At 43.1% G+C, this 19,284-nt stretch overlaps 1 protein-coding gene across 1 annotated transcript in view; it reads right to left on the reverse strand.

The window, feature by feature from the left end:
* Positions 1-18,646, reverse strand: part of cdh13 (cadherin 13, H-cadherin (heart)) — a 467,163-nt gene extending 448,517 nt beyond the window's left edge. Inside the window, exon 1 of the mRNA XM_086208214.1 lies at positions 18,365-18,646. Within this exon, the coding sequence (XP_086064340.1) occupies positions 18,365-18,409 (45 nt within the window). The 5' untranslated portion in view covers positions 18,410-18,646. The remainder of the gene's footprint in view (positions 1-18,364) is intronic.
* Positions 18,647-19,284: the final 638 nt, after the last annotated feature.

Raw genomic sequence — 19,284 nt, forward strand, 5'->3', positions numbered from 1 at the left:
ACAATCAGGGAGCCAGGAGAGGGAGCATTGCACCATGTCCACAACACACACACACACACACACACACACACACACACACACACACACACACACACACACACACACACACACACACACACATCCTAACTTTGAAAGAGGCAAACAATGGATAGGCAACACGAGGGAACAAGAATCAAATGAAACACCAGAAGAAACAAAGCGTCTTAGGAAATAAATTCAAACTGATAGATAGATAGATAGATGGATAGATAGATAGATAGATGATAGATAGATAGATAGATAGATAGATGATAGATAGATAGATAGATAGATAGATAGATAGATAGATAGATAGATAAATAGATAGATAGATAGATAGATAGATAGATAGATAGATAGATAGATAGATAGATAGATAGATAGATAGATAGATGGATAAAACCTTTTCGGTTTCATTTGGGTGAAGTGAACACTTAACTGGTATCATAAAAAGAACTGTGCATGAAGGAGATTTTCTTCCAATCTGAGAATAAAACACAGTTCCAAGAAATAGCAGATGAGCCTAAAAGTGGTAACTACGATCCAGTCATAATTTTGTTTCTGTCACTAATTTGCATGGATTCAAGATTTGATTGAAAGAATACCGGCATGTCGGATTCTGTTACAGCGCAGCCCCAGAACACACAAAGACACCTGACAGCATCAATAGAAAGCAGTAGCATTAATTGTTGGGTGTTCATCTCCACGAAAAAGCCTGATGTCACAGAAATGACCTCCTCACACTGCATCACATGGTGGTGACATGCAATGAGTTAAAGTCCAGTTAGAAAAATAGAATTTCTGTGAACTCAGAAATTCTGGCCTCTGAGTTAAACTGCAAGGCACCCAAAGCCTCATTTGAGTGCTGCTTACAACAATGTGTTTCAGGAGTACACCCAAGCTAGCATGCTTTCCTACACTTAGGAAAAGCTGGGGATGGATATGTTTATGTCCTCACCTGCTCTGCCTCCACCACCAACCAAGGAATGGATATTGTCAGGTTTTATCAATACTGATATGATACAGTACTGCTTATCATTACATGTATGTCAGTAAGACTGGGTTGCCTAAACTCTGTCAATGCTTAATTGCATCATCTTGGATTTAAGCGTACAATGACCAGGACCTGGGTTTTCTTCAGCTGCCAAAGAAGAGCAAAAGAGCAACAGACACTTTCATTTCTGGTTCAATAAGCCTAATTAGCACTTTATTTTAAGACAGATGTGACGTGTGAAGACATGTGTGAAAATGTGTACAAATGTGTGTCTGCGGGTGGGTATTGTAGGATAGCAACAAATTAGGAGAGGTCTACATACGGCTGAGTGACTTACACCTCAAACGGACAACCGCTAAAAAATATTTGTCATATATGTCATCGAAAATCCTGTGGCTCCTATTAGGACTCTGAGGGGGCAATTAAAACAGTAGAGGATACAGATGAGCACACTTAGACACTCACACACACACACACACACACACACACACACACACACACACACACACACACAAACACATTCACTTAAAAAAGCAGGGGTTCACATATCCAATATACTTGGATGTGTTCAACCACTCAAGTCTCAAAATACAAGCCTCATTTTAACTCAAACTCAAAGTCCCCGTCCAGGGTGAACCCCGCCTCTCGCCCGAAGGCTGCTGGGATAGGCACCAGCCCCCCCCCCCCCCCCCCCCGCGAACCTTAACAGGATAAGAGGTAGAAAATGGATGGATGGATGGATGGACACTCAAAGTCTCGAAAGGATGAATCTGAAAGAAATCTGAAACACTATGTTCCTCATTCACGCTCAAATAAATACACACAGGGAAGAAACTGTCCATGGATACTCATGTCTGTCACCTGTAACATACCTATTACCTCCATGGTTGTCATAGCAAATATGATTTCATGTAAAGCACACATTTGCTGCCTTATCCTGTTGTCAGATGCTCAACCTAATGTCCCTGTGTATTAATACATTTTTTCAGTTATGTTTGCTTGCTTTCTAAAGTGCTCTGACCTGCTTCTGTAATATTTGATTTGATTTCATTTTATTTACTCTGAAGCACAGTGAAACAGCTTGTCAGGTTATGTTTCAAAATATCTTTGTGTCATCTGTTGTATCTTTTTAAATGTAAGAATAGAGTGGGTCAATAATTTATTTGTATTTCACTTTTCTCTCTGTCATTAAAGCTGGAGTTCAAATAAGACACCTTTAGTGAATTACAGTGACGATTTCCTCACCATTGATAAACTGTGGCGTTCAACCCTGCCTCTAAGGCCCCTTTTGCAAAACCTGTTTAATCGGCTTTAGTGTGTCGTTAACACGCCTCACTCTTCTGTACAAACAGCATGGACCAAGGTGGATGCTCTGAGTTGCCCTGTCAGTAACATGCATTTGGAGGGAGTATCGGAGCTTTGTCAGGGCTGTGATGTGGCAAGATAACAAATCTCAAACAGCATATTATCAAAAACAACCAGCTAACCAGCATCCAGGTAACCAGCATCAAGCTCCATCAATTTTGCAGTATAAGCACCTTGACACTCACTTCATTGTTTTAAAAATGACTGTGTTCAATGTCTGCGTTAAACGTCACTTTCTGATGTAATTGCATATACACCGGACCCTGGCGCTGACATCGTTCCATGTCTGATCCTCTGACCCTGGCAGCCTGGGCTGCTATGTAAAGGCACACTCAGTCATAGCAATACCCTGGGTTGTCAGGATTTATACAAAAAGCAAAGGCAGATCAGCGGCAGACCTTCTGCTGCTGCTCTGATGTGGCTCTGACACAGGGTCTCTGTGTACAGTGAAACAGCTTAAAAATTCAAAACACACAAATGGCCATGCAACACAACACTTTTCCAGACAATCACCACTAGCGTGGGGTGTCTGAGCGCATGTGCTGTTTCTGTGGCTGTTCCACGAATGAGAAATGGCAGTGCGAGGGGACGCAGCAGCCTGGAGATGACTAAATGTTTATTTTGTCCTTTGGTCTTGTGTAACTGCCAATGAACATTTTTCAGTTTCACTGCCAGTAATGAACCCAATTGACATTACCAGCTATGATATTTTTGCAATGCAAGTCATCCTGTTTGGTCAGCGAGCCCTGTCACATATCATGACCAGAGGTGAGTCGTCACCTGTTCCAATTACTCCATTCCAATTAATTCAGTACTTACTTTGATAAAATGTACTGTAGGTGTTTACTTTTGTCTTGCTCTGATTATTCACACAATAAATCAGAAGTAATTTAGTACTTGGGAAGTTTGTTTGTTTTGTTTTTTCCCCCCCAAAAAACACTTTCTTACCCTTCCTGAAGTGATTCATTGTTTACTTAACTTCTACTTAAATTAATATTACTTTCAAGGAACAGAACTTTTTGGGTACATTGAATAGCGTCATCCTCCAAAAGACTGACTCACCAAAACAGCAACAACATTATTGTGCATGTGTGATGATTTTAAAAATTTGAATGTATTTCACAACAATTGAAAAACTGGTATCTGAGATCAAGTATCATATATAAAATGTATATCCTCTACCGTGCAACATGGTTTGAATGTCTACTCTCCCACACAGTCATTATCACTTCTTGGCTGAATCAAGTTACTTTACAACTTGAATATAGAGCAGCAGAAACAGCTGCCACCCACCCATTACAAAAAAGTTAAGTGCTGGAGCCTCTTCACATTCTGACGAGCAGAGAGAATAAATTGTCTCTTCTTTTGATGTTTAGAGTTAAAGCCAAGCACTTGACATGTTCGTTACCTTTTTAAAGTGTTTTGGTTCATGAATGCTTGGAATAAAAGGCTTTCTTAGTGGTGAATGCTGCATTCCTACTATTAACCCAAGTTATTTAACGCCCCACAGTTGCCAACTTTGGGTACATTTGAATGCATCATGCACACACTCAATCATGTGCACATACTTGGACTCGATCCAAGGAGAGTATGTCGCTTGTGTCTGGAAGGGCAGCTTCAGTCTTACTGCATCACTCCGAGATTTCCACCCATGCAGATAAATTTGAATAAAAGACAATTTCACAAAATTAGACAAATACTAAACCATAAAGGACAAGTAGCCCTGGACATGACCACACTTCATCACACTTCCAAAATTAGCCAGCTGGTGTAAATATAACCAACTGAATATCACTCACCAGACATGCGTTTCACTTGGGAGGTGACACCTTTTGCAATTAATTTTCAATAACTGTCAGGTAGGCAGCTCAAGCAGGGTGGATGGGATGGGTGGAAGACTTTATAGTCACACACCTGCCTGCCTCCAAGATCAAATATAGTCTAATTTTGAGGCGGTGGCGCAGGGATCACAGGGATTACCTTGGGGAAACCAGATGGAGGAGAGAATCATTTTATTTGACAACATAGGGCTGTGTATAATTTACAAATCTGTTTTATCTGTGTTTTAAATTAGATTATATATATGAGCTATTTTTTCACAATTATAATAATATAAATACATTTATTTATATACAGTATATATTGATAGAAATGATGACAATGAGCAACGGGCAGAGCAACATAAGATTTTCACTTTCCCCCTGTCCCTTCTTGAACACTTGAAATATCTGACTAGTCTCTGACTAGTTACCGTTTTTTGTTGTTGTTGTTGTCGTTGTTGTTGTTGTATTTTTTTTATTTGTCATGTGCTGAATATGTTTTGTTATGTTTTTATGTTTAAGACAAATAAATATCAAATCAAATCAAATCAAATCAAACATTTCTAGGACATAAATAGATCTTTCATCATTCACATGCTGAATGATACAAGCTGGACGCAAAGGACCTACTGTGCATGAGGAGGGCACACACAAGATCATCCCCTGTGCTCTTCAAAAAAGTGAATGCAACCCAGCAAAGTTGGTGAAAAATAACAGGCCCAATTTCTCTTAAAAGTAAAACATTGAGGCCTCTGGAGAGAGAGAGAGAGAGAGAGAGAGAGAAGACAGTGGCATCCTTAACACTGCCTTCTACACTTATGTATCATATCACAATTGCCAAGTCATATTTTGGGTTGGGGTTCTATCTGCCTAACTCACCCAACAAACTAACCTAAAAATGTGTTATTTTGTTTTGTGACGAAAACCTCAAAATATCACTTAGGCAAATATGCTGTGAGGCTAACAATAATTTGTCCCAAACTATTGTATCAAAATAAGAGAATAAAAGTGTACATAAAGATCCTAATTGCATTTCTATCTGTAACCTCGTTTGATCTGTAACTGCAGTCTTATTACTGAATGTAGAAGAGTCAAGTCAAGTTAATTTATTTGTTTTGTGCCAAATTGCAACCAAAGTGATCTCAGGACACAGAGCAGGTCTAGTACCTCACTCCTTCAATTCATTTTGACCCAACAATTCTCCATCAGCAAGCACATCCTGCAACAGCGGCATTTAAACTCTCTTTTTCCTAACAGGCAGGAATGTTGAGCAGATCCAAGCTCAATAGGGACGGCCTTCTGCTTTGACCGCTTGGGGGGGGGGGGGGGGGGACAGGAAAACAAGGGCAAATACAGAGAATGATTTGGGAAAGAAAGACTCAGAAAAGAAAAAAAGAAGGACAAACAAAAAGAGAGGTCAACGAGTAAGAAAAGATGGCAGATGACAGACGGATGAGGATGTGACCATGACCATGACAAGCAGAGAGGAGGAGGAGGAGAGAGGGGTCTCTTTCTTGAACAAACAGTAGCAACCGAGGAAATAACAGTAACTAGCTACCAGTAATGAGATCTACTGGTTACTTGAGCGATCAGTTTCAGCATAATATTAGCATTCATGTGCTAGCAACTACAAACACAATGATGATGTTCATGTTAGTACAGTACTGAGAATTTTTACTTATTTACTGATGCTAAAGGTGACAGGTTGAGAATCTTTGGGTCTGTAGCCTCCTCTAGCAGGTGAGAGGTGAGAGGCAAGAGAAGGAGTTACTTTGTGATGGGACAAACCATGAGGCCATGCAAACCTGCCTGTGAAACATCAACAGGAGGCTGGCCTGTTTATATATTTGTGGAGTGTAGAGTGGAACTCCACAGCACTTACGCACCACCTCTACCCTGCTCTCACACCTAATGTAGCCATTTTCATTGATTATAGTGAAGGCTTAGTACTGCAGCAGCTGCTCTGCAAACGCTACATTGCATGTTCAATGTAGCCGGATGTTTGTAGTTTGTTTGTTTGCTAGATGGGCGCTCTATGCCTTCAACTGCACTGCTGCAAACTATAGTCCTCTGTCACAAGTACTCTCCTTTATCTAGGTGTTCTTCTACTGCATTATAAGCTGAATTTTTTTTTTTTCATTTCATTCTAGTTGTTGATGTTGATCAAAACTGCATTGTAGATCATTAATATGGTCATTAGGGTTGGACCACAATTTTTAGAGTGGACTTCAGACATTTTTTTTTTTCATAATCAGTCAATGGTCAAGCATAGGTGTTGATCGCCTAGTCAGTAGGCAGGCATGCTAGCTGTGCCTCGCCGCCGCTCTGCAAGCAGGCAGTGGTCACCAATGGTCAGGGGCTGAGAACAGCTTTACATGGGCATATCAAGTTGAGGATCCCTGTTGGCCTGACATGATATTGTTGGATTTGGGAGCTTATGTACTCACCACCAGCCGTGACCAGTCAGCACACACAGTCCACAGCCACAACAGCTTAACATTAGGTCAGCACACTGTAGGCTTTATCTAGCTAGAGCCACAGAGTAAAGGTTTACACAGCCATTTTTATGCACCTTAAAGATGCTCAAAATGTACATACATAAACAGTAGTAACAGTATTTGATGGCAATATTTGTCTCTTGTTTTCTGGAAGAAAATACTTGGATTCCTTCTCTTCAGAGGCAAATAAACACAACTGATCCAGGGGCCAAATTCATTCAAGAAAATGGTGGAAAGTCTGAGCTTCTGACATGAAGAAGCTCAGATGACTCGGGGGTTGGAACCCTTGAGGTTCAGGGGGCAGCTCTAGCTGGGTGACATTGTTCAGCATTTTGGGAAATGTGCCTGCTAGATTTAAGATGAGAAGTATGAGAGCATGACAATAGATGACGTGTCTGAGTGTGCAGCAGACACGTCCATGTTTACGACCACGTTGGTACGAACGTACCGCAAAGAACATCCATGAATACAAAATGAAGATCCTGTGATGCTGAACATGCACGGACACCAGTGCACAGCTTAAAAAAAGCAATATGTTTCTATAATATCCATCCATCCATTTTCTACCACTTTTCCTGCTAAGGGCCATGGGGGGGTGGAGCCTATCCCAGCAGCCTTCAGGTGAGTGGCGGGGTTCACCCTGGATGGGTCGGCAATCCATCGCAGGGCCAACACATAGAGACAGACAACCATTCACACTCACAGTCATAGGTACGGTCAACTTAGAGTATCTCGTTAACCTCGGCCCCTCTTGATGTCTTTGGACTGTGGCAGGAAGCTGGAATACCAGAGAGAACCCACGCAGGAACAGGGAGAACATGGAGACTCACACAGAAAGACCCCGTGCTCCAGCCGGGGCTTGAACCTGGAACCTTCTTGCTGTGAGGTTACAGTGCTGACCACTGCAGCACCGTGCCGCTGTTTCTATAATATATCATTTTCAATTTCAAAAATATATTCCTGTTATTCATGGTTTGCCCTTGTTTAAATACATGTAAAATAATAGATGACTGTCTCTGTAATAGAAAATGTCCCTACTTGCAGCCACTATCAAGTTTAAATGTGCCCGGAGGAACCTCAGACACCACAGTAAAGGTTTTTAATGGAACTCTCTATTACCTGAAGGTTACCAGTGTAAAGTATAAGCTATGGCTCAATAAGAGGAGTGGCCAGTGCACTCATTTGTTGCTTATTAAATCCTGAAGAAAGGAATCTTACTCAAATGTTCCTATTGTGTCCACGTGCTAGGTATGGCTAAAAAGGACACTCTCCTTTCTCTTCTGGCTCCATTAGAAATAATTATCTTCCATCGATTTCTTAATCCCTCTTTGGAGCAGAAACACCACCTTGTACTGTCTCAGTCTTCAACTGTCTATCAGCAGCATGTGCGTGTGGCTGTGTGTGACCCACACAGCCCAGGTCTGTGAAGTACACTGACAGACTTGTAAATGCTTGCAAGAGTTCCTGTAATTTGGAGGGAGGCTTGTCCCAGCTCATCAGTGGTGCATGTCTCCTAGCGGGACTCTAGGAAAGGCAGAAAAGCCTTCTTTGGGCAGGTCAACCACAGGGGGGCCTCAAACGGTGAATGCACTGATAACTGGCCACCCGGTGTGGCTCTGCTGTGGCGTGAAAAACCAAGCCGTCAGTATGGGGGCCACCATAGCGGAAAATTGTGTCCAGTAAAGCATGCAAGGTGTGTAGAGGATGTGACAGTGGAGACAGGCAATCCAAATGAAAATCAAATCCAGTCAGCTTGCTCCTCGGAGAATCTATACGACAGAAAGCCTATAGCAAAACTCAAACTCTCCTATAGCAGCGAAGAAAGCTTAGATAATGAGAGTATATCACAGCTGTTTGCTCCAAACTTCTATTCTTGAAATTCTTTCGCTTTTTCTGTTGTGGTAATTAGTCACAGCTGGTATCTGAGGGCGGGGATATGGCATGATAATGGAAATAACTGCACTCATCTTACTAGGCCTCAGCTAAAGCCTCAGCCTTCACCTTCATTACTGCTGCCTCAGCCTCCCCATGAGAATCACAGCACAGCCATTTTTACCAAAATCCCTTAAGTGTACTTACAAATAGCTATCCAAGCACTTATCCAAATGGACTGGGAGCTCTTTGCCCTAAACTCCATGTTTTAATTACTTCAAGTCTGTGGGACAAAATTTATGCATGGATCACCCAAAGCATGAACCCACTGAGGCATCGCTTTAGATCAAAACATTAAGCAAATAGTGGGTTTAGACAAGTATAATAAAAATTAACATATACAATTGAAAGCTATGAACAGCCAAGACAGCACATGGCAGTTATGGTAATAGGATGGGCACAAATTGCTGTTGGTGAGAATAAAACCACTGAAAGAAAAATAAAACTGTATGATCAAAGACACGGCAGATTTTGAGATTCTGTCATGTCTTTGAAACCGTCACATCCATCTTAAGAGCCATGGCAATGTTTCAACCAGGAATAGCCTACAGCCACTTAATGAGTTGCAATTTACTCAAGCAGATTTTTACCTCTACTGAATCCTGGAAATGGGAGGTGAGATGTCATTTTCCATCCATCCATCCATTTTCTATGCTGCTTATCTGTTAAGGGTCACAGCAGGCTGGAGCCTATCCCAGCTGACATTGGGCGAGAGGCAGGGTTCACTCTGGACGGGTTACCAGTCCATTGCAGGGCCATCGGGAGCAATTAGGGGCTCCGTATCTCGCTCAAGGACACTTTTACATGGTCACCAGGGGAAGTGAGAATGGAACCAGTGACCCTTTAGTTGCTAGATGGCCACGCTACCTCTAAGCCATGCCGCCCCTCAGGAGTAGGAATGTTTGGACAATCGTCCATTGTCATCTTCCGCTTATCCCTACATTAAGGGTCGCGGGGGGGCTGGAGCCTATCCCAGCATCAATGGGCGAGAGGCAGGGTTCACCCTGGACATGTCGCCAGTCCATCGCAGGGCCAACACATAGAGACAGACAACCATTCACACTCACATTCATACCTACGGTCAATTTAGAGAATCCAATCAGCCTCGTCCCCAATTGCATGTCTTTGGACTGTGGGAAGAAGCCGGAGTACCCGGAGAGAACCGACGCAGACACGGGGAGAACATGGAGACTCCACACAGAAAGATCCCGTGCCAGAGCCAGGACTCGAACCCGGAACCTTCTTGCTGTGAGGCGACAGTGCTGACCACTGCACCACCGTGCAGCCCTGTTTGGACAATTTATTTTTAAATTATTGTATTTCAAAAGAAGAAGCCCTGGCCTTACAGTGTATACTTGTGAAATAGATATATTGAATACAATAAAAATGTAAAAAATAGCAGCTCTGCATTTCCTCTGTCTACAGATGGCAAAGAAGTAGCATCGAAGGAAAGATCATCAGGATGAAAGATGGGAAGTAATATGATCCCGTACTATTGGTCTCTCTGGACTGCCTCATCAATCCTGTTTTGTGTGTGTGTGTGTGTGTGTGTGTGTGTGTGTGTGTGTGTGTGTGTGTGTGTGTGTGTGTGTGTGCACGTGCATGTGAATGTAAGGTTTATGTTCAAAAGGATGTATGTAGCACAAATGAACTCCAAGTTACAAAAAAATCCCATCAAACTGAATAACTTATCAAAGTTATCTGGACACAAAGTAAAAACATCAAGCCAGAATATTTCCTTAGATAACTAGTCTTTGTCTTCTGATCAGGCAATTACCCCAGGGGCTAACGTACAGAAATCGACTTATGTAGCGATGTTTCACTGTGTGTAAGTGTCAGAAAATCATGGAAGTATTGATGAAACTCACATAAGAGGAAGTGGTTCTTGAATTAAAGCAGCTCTCATTTCTCATTCCTATTCAGAACATTTTTGAAAGTGCTTTACAGTCATAATCTCAGTGTATAATCTGTCAGGGACAGCTGGCCCTGATCAGTCCATCAGGATCCTTGATCTTTTTTCATTACAATTTTTGTCCCATCATTTGTGAGCTCAAAGCCTCGGACCTGCCTTCATTCTCATGAGATAAAGCTCTGAAATGCGGTTAACATGAATTGTTTCTTATTCAACTGAAGTGGCAGTCCTCTCGGTCAGCGGCAAGCAAAAGTTGACTTGCTCATTCCCCCACAAGCTGACATGGAAAGCAATAAGTGAGAAGAGCTGTTGTAATTACCTTGAAGAGACCTGCATGCGGAGGCACTGCTATAACCCCTTGTATGTATGGTCTGAACAAGTGCACCTGTCTTTTCCTTGACAGTCAAGTTCTGGAATTTAAATGGCCTCTCTTCACAGTTGCTATGCAAATGCATGTACTACCCAGGAACCAAGCTGTAAGTGCACTTGCAAATACTCTTGAACATATGTCAATACCTACACATGCAAAGTCTCACATTTGAAACACTCAGTGGATCTGAGCGGCAATCATCCTTGACAGCCCTTCAGAAAATAACTGGCACTTTGTCGCCATCTAGGCTGAGGGGGTGGTACAGCATGGATCGGGGAAGACAAAAGGATTGATTTCTTCTCACAGGTCGAATATTTCCCTTGGCCATGTCTACTGCAATAAAGCAGCTGAGATGATATGGGATGGCGTTAACAGGGAGTGAGAGACGGTATAAATATTAGATGAAAAACCTGCTCTGTTGTGTTGTGTGAATAACCTGCCAAGTAGCAAGATGAGAGATATATCAGTGGGAGACGAGGAAATTCAGAGAATTCAGAAGTGAGTTGATGAGAAGGAAAAATTGGGTAAAAAACATTCTGGGACAGCAAAGACAAAAAAAAGATAAAGTGTGTAAGCTGGAGTGATTTCTTGTAAGAATGAAGAAGACCCTCTCAGTTATCTGTTCCGTTTAACAGCAGAGAGGGATTTGATTACTTCAAAGACACTTGCTGAAAATGGAGTGAAGTGGAAAAAAAAAAAAACCCAGAGTCATGTTAGAAAAGAATCAAGTCGGGCTGAAGCCTTCAAACAATCACACATGATGTGTCAGGAGAAAAGTGGTGCATCAGAGAGTCCATTCCCAGCGGAGCTTTAAAGTGAATGGTAAAGTCAAGGTGATGATGATGTCTTCTAGCCCTCTTATGTAGCTTCACGGCTACCTTGAGTGTGTGCAAGAAAGACTCAGTGCCATTTGTTTTTCACCAATAACAGACCATTGGATTTAGTTTTCTAATGGTAAGCTTGAGAGCCAGTGACACGATGTGTTCAAAACAAGTGTAAACACAGAATAAAGCCTAATTATGGGTGTAAAATTGAACAATTACAGTGGATTAGGAAGTGAAAGAAGCAGCGGTACAGCAAGGGTCAACAGAGATGCTCATTCAAGTATTTTGTGCAGGTTATTCCCTATGTTGTGTGGACATAAATCTGTTGACACTGTCACAGTGTGCATACCCATATCACTTTTTTGGGACAAGAAGCCCTCCTCCCTCACACACACACACACACACACACACACACACACACACACACACACACACACACACACAAAGGCAGGTGAGACCTGCTCAACCCAAGAAGTCATAGTTTTATTAAGATGAGCAACAGTTTAGGGATTTGAATGAGGAGGGCGATTGGGGGGGGGGGGGGCAGTTGTATGGGGTTGGAGGAACTGAGAACAGAGGGGTGCTGGTGGGGATTGGTTGTTAGGTCTCATCTCTCATGCTCCATGTAATGAAATAGTCGAAGGTTTACAGCCTGATGTACATGTTTTGGCGGTGCTTGTCTGAGATGTTGCCATGCTCCAACACAGGCTTTTGCAAAATTTAAAAGTGACCCTCATATCTTCACTATAACCTCACTGTTAATATTCATATAATTTATTTTAGTACAGTATTAGCATTTACATCAGCATTGTGTGTATCAGTTTCACTTAAATGCTCATATTGTGCTCAAATCTGTCAAAATGTGCTGTTAATGTCAGCTGTTTTAAGATGATTGCTGCTGCTGTTACTGTTTGTTGTATATCTTAAGTCTCTTGTCCCTCTGTTTTTGTCTGTCTTTATCCATGTTCCTTTGTCTTTTTCTTGGTCCCCATCTATCTGTCTTTCATTCACTTTCTCTGTGTCTCTGTCCCACTCTGTCCTCTGTCCCCAACCGGTCAAAGCAAATGGCCATTCCCACTGAGCCTCGGTCTGCTCCACGTTTCTGCCTGTTATAAAGAAGTTTTCCATTGCCACTGCTGCAATTGTGCTTGCTCAAGGGGAACACTTGGGTTCAAATTATTTGAAGGAGGGGGGTGCTAGATCTACTGTCTTTATAAAATGTCATGAGATAACTGTTGTGATTTGGTGCTATAATTTTTTTGTGTGTGACATAACTCAGCCCTTGAAAATCCCAGAATTTAGCACATGGACCTGTGCTAAATGCCTCAAATCCCTCCAACTCATCTTTTATCCTATCAAAGTCAAAGTGCACTAACAATGTTTCACTTTATACCCTGAGAGACTAATTGAATTTACAGTAACATCGCTTGATATTATCCTCAGCCAAACTGTTCTTGAAGAAAAAAATTGGACCTTGCAGTACCAGCCCTTTACATTTATACTCCCAATGTGCTGCTGGTGGCTTCACACACTTCATGGCCATGGAAAGTCATCACCATCTCACTGACAAGAAATGTGGCTGCTGCCAAGTACAGACTTGTGTGTGTGTGTGTGTGTGTGTGTGTGTGTGTGTGTGTGTGTGTGTGTGTGTGTGTGTGTTTGACGGAGAAAGAGAGGGGAAGGTCTGCATTGAGTGTTTGTGAATGTGAAAAAGATACAGACAAACAGAGTGGGTGAGCAGCTCATGAATATCTGTAATGCATTACAGAGAGGGTTTGTCAGAGTGGATGGCGGAGGAGTCACGGACAGGGAGAGGGTGTAAGTGGAAGACAGAAAGACAAGGGGTGTGAACTATGCGTCTCTGTCTCTCTATCTCACACAAACACACTCGGGGTTTTGTATGTGCTATCTTGGAATTGGCTGGTTTTCTCTCAGCAGTTATCTCTTCCTGCGTATCTATACATCGCTTGGTCTGTCACCTTTATCTGTGTGTTCGTTCATCAGCTTGTCTGACCACAAAATTGACAAGAAGAGAACGATCTGAGATGAAAGTGTGATCAACTGCTACACTTCACTGCCGTGTCCTTCACACGGCTACTTGGGCTTTTATGCATGTGTGTTTGTCTGGTCTCTTCAGTATCCACTAAAACTCATCAGCACTCACAAATAAGCCATTAATCCACTCTCCTAGGATACTGGGAATTTTCTACTTGGCACATTTCAGGATAACACTGTGCGATGTCCATTGGCATTTTGCATAATTAGGCCACTTATATCAAATGGAGGCAGATTCTAATGGAGCGCTAAGGGGACATATTTACTTTAATTACCACTCTCAATATCTCTATCCCTCATCCTCCTTTCATCCACTACCTCCTCAGGAGAGCATGGTGGCTTTGTCAAGGGAAGGAAGATTGAGGAAGACTGTGTTTTCCTCAAAGGTCACACCCTCCCTCGGCAGAGTTAAGAAAGCGTTTGACCTTATAGCCCATTACAGCTCAGTGCTGCTCGATGACAATCGCAGGGGAACCTATGGATAGAAAAACTGTCTGACTCCCCAAACACAAAGAGAAAACCTGCTCAAATGCATGGATGGCCACAGTGTGCCTTTGTGTTGTGTGTGTTTTTTTGTGTGTGTGTGTGTGTGTGTGTGTGTGTGTGTGTGTGTGTGTGTGTGTGTGTGTGTGTGTGTGTGTGCTGGTCAGGTGAGCATCAGTGTGTGTGGTTCATTTACAGGAAGCTTTTAGAGGTAGATATTTTCTGTCAATAATAGCTGACTCCAGAAAAACTCCAAAGAGCTCTCTAGTGCCACTGGTTGTGGTTGGCTATGTGCTTTAATACAGGAGACAGCAGGAATAAGTAGAACGTGAAGGAGACTGAAAACTCAAAGCTGCACACAAGAAAGCCTTTTTACAGCCGACTGTTCGAACCACAGTTACACCGAGGAACATTTAGACAGCAAAATCAAGTTATGTGTGGTGCTGCTTTCACTTGGGCCATTTCATGCTCTTTTTATTCTGACTGTTTGTCTCTCTCTGTTGTCTGTTAAAATTGTAAGTGTCTCTACAGTGTTTCTAAACTCTAACCCTTTATTCCACTAGTTTAGCTATGGGAGCAGTAACACCAAGCAGTTCTGTGAGATGAGATGAGATGAGGGGAGTATGAAAGACAACCAGACAGTGTGAGGAAACGAGACAGGAGGGCAAAAGAAAGAAAGAAATCAGCCTGCCTTAATGACTGGCATTCCTCATTAGTGTCATCATTAGCCTTTGTAGCTTGTCATACTCTTCGTCCCTTAACCAGACTCTGTTTCAAAAGGGCCATCAGTGAAACAGCACAGTGTAACAGAGGGATGGTGCGACTGAAAGGACACTCATGCACACAAGCCTTCTTGGGGGTTTAGCTGGAGCTCTGCTTGGAAAAGATATTTATGTTACCAGTGAAAGGCATGACCTGCTGTGACTCGAGGAAACCATAGTGAAGAGGAAGGAGCTCATATAGATGAAGCATCCATCATTGTCCTCAACTTTCCATACATCTATGACTAAACACGACCGGGAAATGGAAGACAGAATGAAGCAATACTGAGGCTGTGTGTCCATATCTCACACCTGTTGGAGCACTCCTGAATAATAAATGATGCTGACATACCAGGGATGTCCGTGCCTTCTCTTTTTGATAATGTTAGATCAATGGACTGCCTCTCAGACAGAACAGAGTGGGGAGTCAGAGAGCCCGAGGACCAGGGGATAAAAGGATAAAGCACGGATGTCTGTGTCAGGCACTTTCTGTGTGTGTGTGTGTGTGTGTGTGTGTGTGTGTGTGTGTGTGTGTGCGCGCGCGCACGCTTGTGTTTGTATATGTATATGTCACAAGGAAGGTCAGCCTCATCTGTGAGAAACAGGACACCGTGGCATCTCTCTGCCCTCAGCACCCTTTTTCCCTGAGACCATGACGAGCTGCAACAGCTTAAAAAGAAGTTTAACAGTCTTGTAAACATCCATGGCACCCAGTCTTGCAAAAGGTTCATGTTTCAGCCCCAAACTTAAACAGGGGGTGTGATTGTCATCCTCTACTGGTGAGAGAGAGACATGATGAAAGAGAGAGAGAGAGAGAGAGAGAGAGAGAGAGAGAGACTGAGTGAAAATGGCACTGAGCCTTTTGAGGAAATAAATGGGGGTAAATTTAATTGAGGTAAAGGACTTGTTTCACTTGGTGGGAGGACTTGAAACAGAAGACCAGAGGAGAGCGGGACAACTGGAGGGAGGATAGGGAGGACGAATTGAAGCGGCAGAGGGAGAAAAACAAGGGGAGAAGAATTCTAGCACCTGCAGCTCCCAGCTGTGCTGTGCTTATTCTGAATCATTGCTCCACCTGGAGAGACTGCTTAGCGATTCATTTGGAAAACAGGGATTTATAGCTAAGGAGGGGGCTGCTACTGGTGTGTGTGCATCTGAGGGGGTGGTGATAGGGATGTAGGTGTGTATGGCAGCTTATTGTGGAGCAGAACTTGGCTCCCTAACTGAGCGTCTATAAATACGATCTTTTGATTCCACACAGACCGCACTGTAATGTTGCAAGATTAGACGTTATTCTGAGAAGTGGGGAAGCAGGTTTACAGTGTTCTTGTGGCTTGTGAATCAAATGGAGCAGTATTCATGTGTTTTGTGTGCGTATTTAGCAGCATGGAAAGCTGCACATTTAATAACTGTGCAATTTTTAATACAGAATGTGTGCATGATTTATTTCAAGGTTTCATTCACATTTCCGCGTATACACCTGTTCTTGTGGGACAGCCACCAATAAAAGATCCCCCTGAGCTGCCGCAGTGTGTAAATCAAGGAGCCACAAGTGCAAACAAGGATCACACAACCCTGCATCTACCATGCTGATATGTGGCACTGCAAAGAGTGTGTTTTGATGTGAACTTGTGTTGAATCCAAAAGTCATTGAAGATATTTTACCAGCCTTTTCCTAGGGATGGTGATATCTATGTGAATGTCAAGTGTGTGTGTGTGTGTGTGTGTGTGTGTGTGTGTGTGTGTGTGTGTGTGTGTGTGTGTGTGTGTGTGTGTGTGCGTGCAGGTCATAACCAATATAAAAATGTCAGTTAGAGAAATTCTTTATTGGTACTATTAGCCTGAATCATGATCGCTTCAGATGAAACGATCAAACTGCAACGTGGAAATGAAGCGATGGTTTATCCAATTAAAAATGGGCAGAAAGTGACCAGGAGGCCTTCACAGGTCAAACAAGGAATCCCAAATGAGCTGCTCGGTCGGCTGCTCCTCACTACGTCTGGATGAGGGAGGGAAGATGAGAGAAGCAGCACAACAACGCTGGCTTTTCCAAATGAGCTGTATACGCTGCTGGGCTCTCCCATTGTTGCTGTGTTTCCACACACACTCCGCTGGGTTATTTTAACACCCTTTGCAGCGTGCCACTGAGCGATGATTAGTGCCTCACTTATGCCAAGTAAATAACTCTGATTGCCGATGTGTTTTTTTTTACTATTTTCAGTCAAGTACATATACCCACAGCAAAAGTATTTCAAGTTTCAAATTTAAAATATGCAAAATGACCCTTTTGAGAACGTTATATGTTTATAACTACTTTGACATGGAGATATGAATTCAGAGAGCTCAGTTCAGTCGATAGGACTGAATAGCCTTATTTTTGTACAACAAAATCTACAAAGAGAAAAGTTATCATATTTTACATTTAAAGTATGAATATGAACATCAGCCAGTGCAGATATTGTAGATCATCATTACATTTATTAATTCTATGTTAATCTGTATTTAACTGATTTCCATGTATTATTTTAAGTCTGCAGGAGCGGTTCAAAGGTCAGGGGAGCTGGGGACCACCATCCCCAGCAGCAGCATGCCAACACACAGTCAGCAGGGCATGATGGGCACCTGACCAACAGATTAGGAGTTGGAAGAAACATCAGAAAGACATGCAAGCGCCACGACTCGATCAGTTCTATTCTATCATCGTTTTAAGGCTAACGAGCAGGACGAGCTGCCCCTCTAAACATTTAAGTCAGATCGAACGGAAGAGTGGCTCTGTCACAGAGACAACATGAGCCTTTATCAGATACCCCAAGAGAGTCCGTCTGCGAGTAAAAATACCCAGAGAGACGCGACAAATAACGCAGCAGAGCAGCCAAGTTTGCTTCCCTCACCTCCCCTCCATGCGCCTCTGTGCCTCTCTCTCTCTCTGTCTCTCTCTCGCTCACACACACACACACACATGCACACAAACACGCACACAAACACACACATAGTGCAAAGAAACGCTCAAGTTAGAGGCTGAGCGGAATATAGATGCGAGTGGAGACAAGAGCAGGAGAGCTCTGATTTGCACATATAAATGAAATAGCTCCTCTCTCTCCGTCTGGCTCTCCTCTCCTCCAAATGTGAGCCACCGCTGCTGCCCCGTGCCCACATAACTGAATGACTAAACGGGGCTCAACTTGCTCTGCCATGGCAAGGATGAATGTGAAAGCATACAGACTCGGGACAAACTTACGCCAGCTGACTGCGCCACGAGTACACGAGGAGCAATAGTGACAAACTGTCAGTCACATTCACTCACGCTCGCATTAACGTCTCTACTCTCTTACCTGGTGAATGAGGAAAGCCAAACGAATGAGGACTCCGGTCTCCATGGTGAGTTAAATGTATATCGGTGTGAAACAGAAGCAGATTCAAGACAAGGTGATAGAGGCTGATTGAGCTCTGCTCATAATTCCACTGTCCAAGCGTCGGAGTCTCCGAGAGAGGGAGAGCGAGAGAGGGGAGAGATGAGCCTTTCGCCGTGAGCCGCCAGCTGCCAACTTCCTCCAGTCTGCAGTCTGATCAGCAAAGCATTGGATAGTGAAGTCGAGACCACGACCAATGGATTTATGAAGGGGGTGGGGGGTCGGGGGAGCGGAGCGGAGTGGAGCGGGGACTTACTCTCAGTCAACGAGGAGAGGCAGCAGCATCACTAATTCTGCTCTGGTCCGCGATCACTTCTTAATTTCTGGAGTTCTGAATTGTCACCAGGCGGAACATCACATGTTTCATGCAGCGGTTTTTTTTCTTTCTTTTTCCTCATCGATCAGGTTTGTAGCCCATATATTCGCCACCTTAGAGAAGCGATGTGATCCACGCAGGAGCGCACGGTGCGCCTTTAAGCATCCCGTAACGCAACGATGCCTGCGGGAAACCCTAAGAGAGGAAACTTCAGTCATGCTATATTACAGCAGCTTCGTGAGTTATTACAAACAAAACTAAACCCTTCATATAGTTTCAGCTGAGCCTTGCTGTTTATTCTCCTAATGTCCTAAAACAGTGCTGTTATTTTCACGTTTCATGATGACAGCTGCGTTTGCCTCCATCGCAGCTCCACAATAAATAGTTCATTTGTGTGGGGGACTGTGTGTGGTTGTTTGTCAGAGGAAACCTTTTTTCCCCTCATGCAGTGAGCTTACCTCAGCCTTAGGGCTCCTACTTCTGTGCCCCCTCCTCTAATTGTTGTGAAGAGTGGGTTCAGTGAAAA

This window comes from Aulostomus chinensis, chromosome 7 (assembly GCF_037954235.1).
Source record: "Aulostomus chinensis isolate RoL2024-O1b breed Wild chromosome 7, RoL_Achi_v1.0, whole genome shotgun sequence".
Taxonomy (NCBI): domain Eukaryota; kingdom Metazoa; phylum Chordata; class Actinopteri; order Syngnathiformes; family Aulostomidae; genus Aulostomus; species Aulostomus chinensis.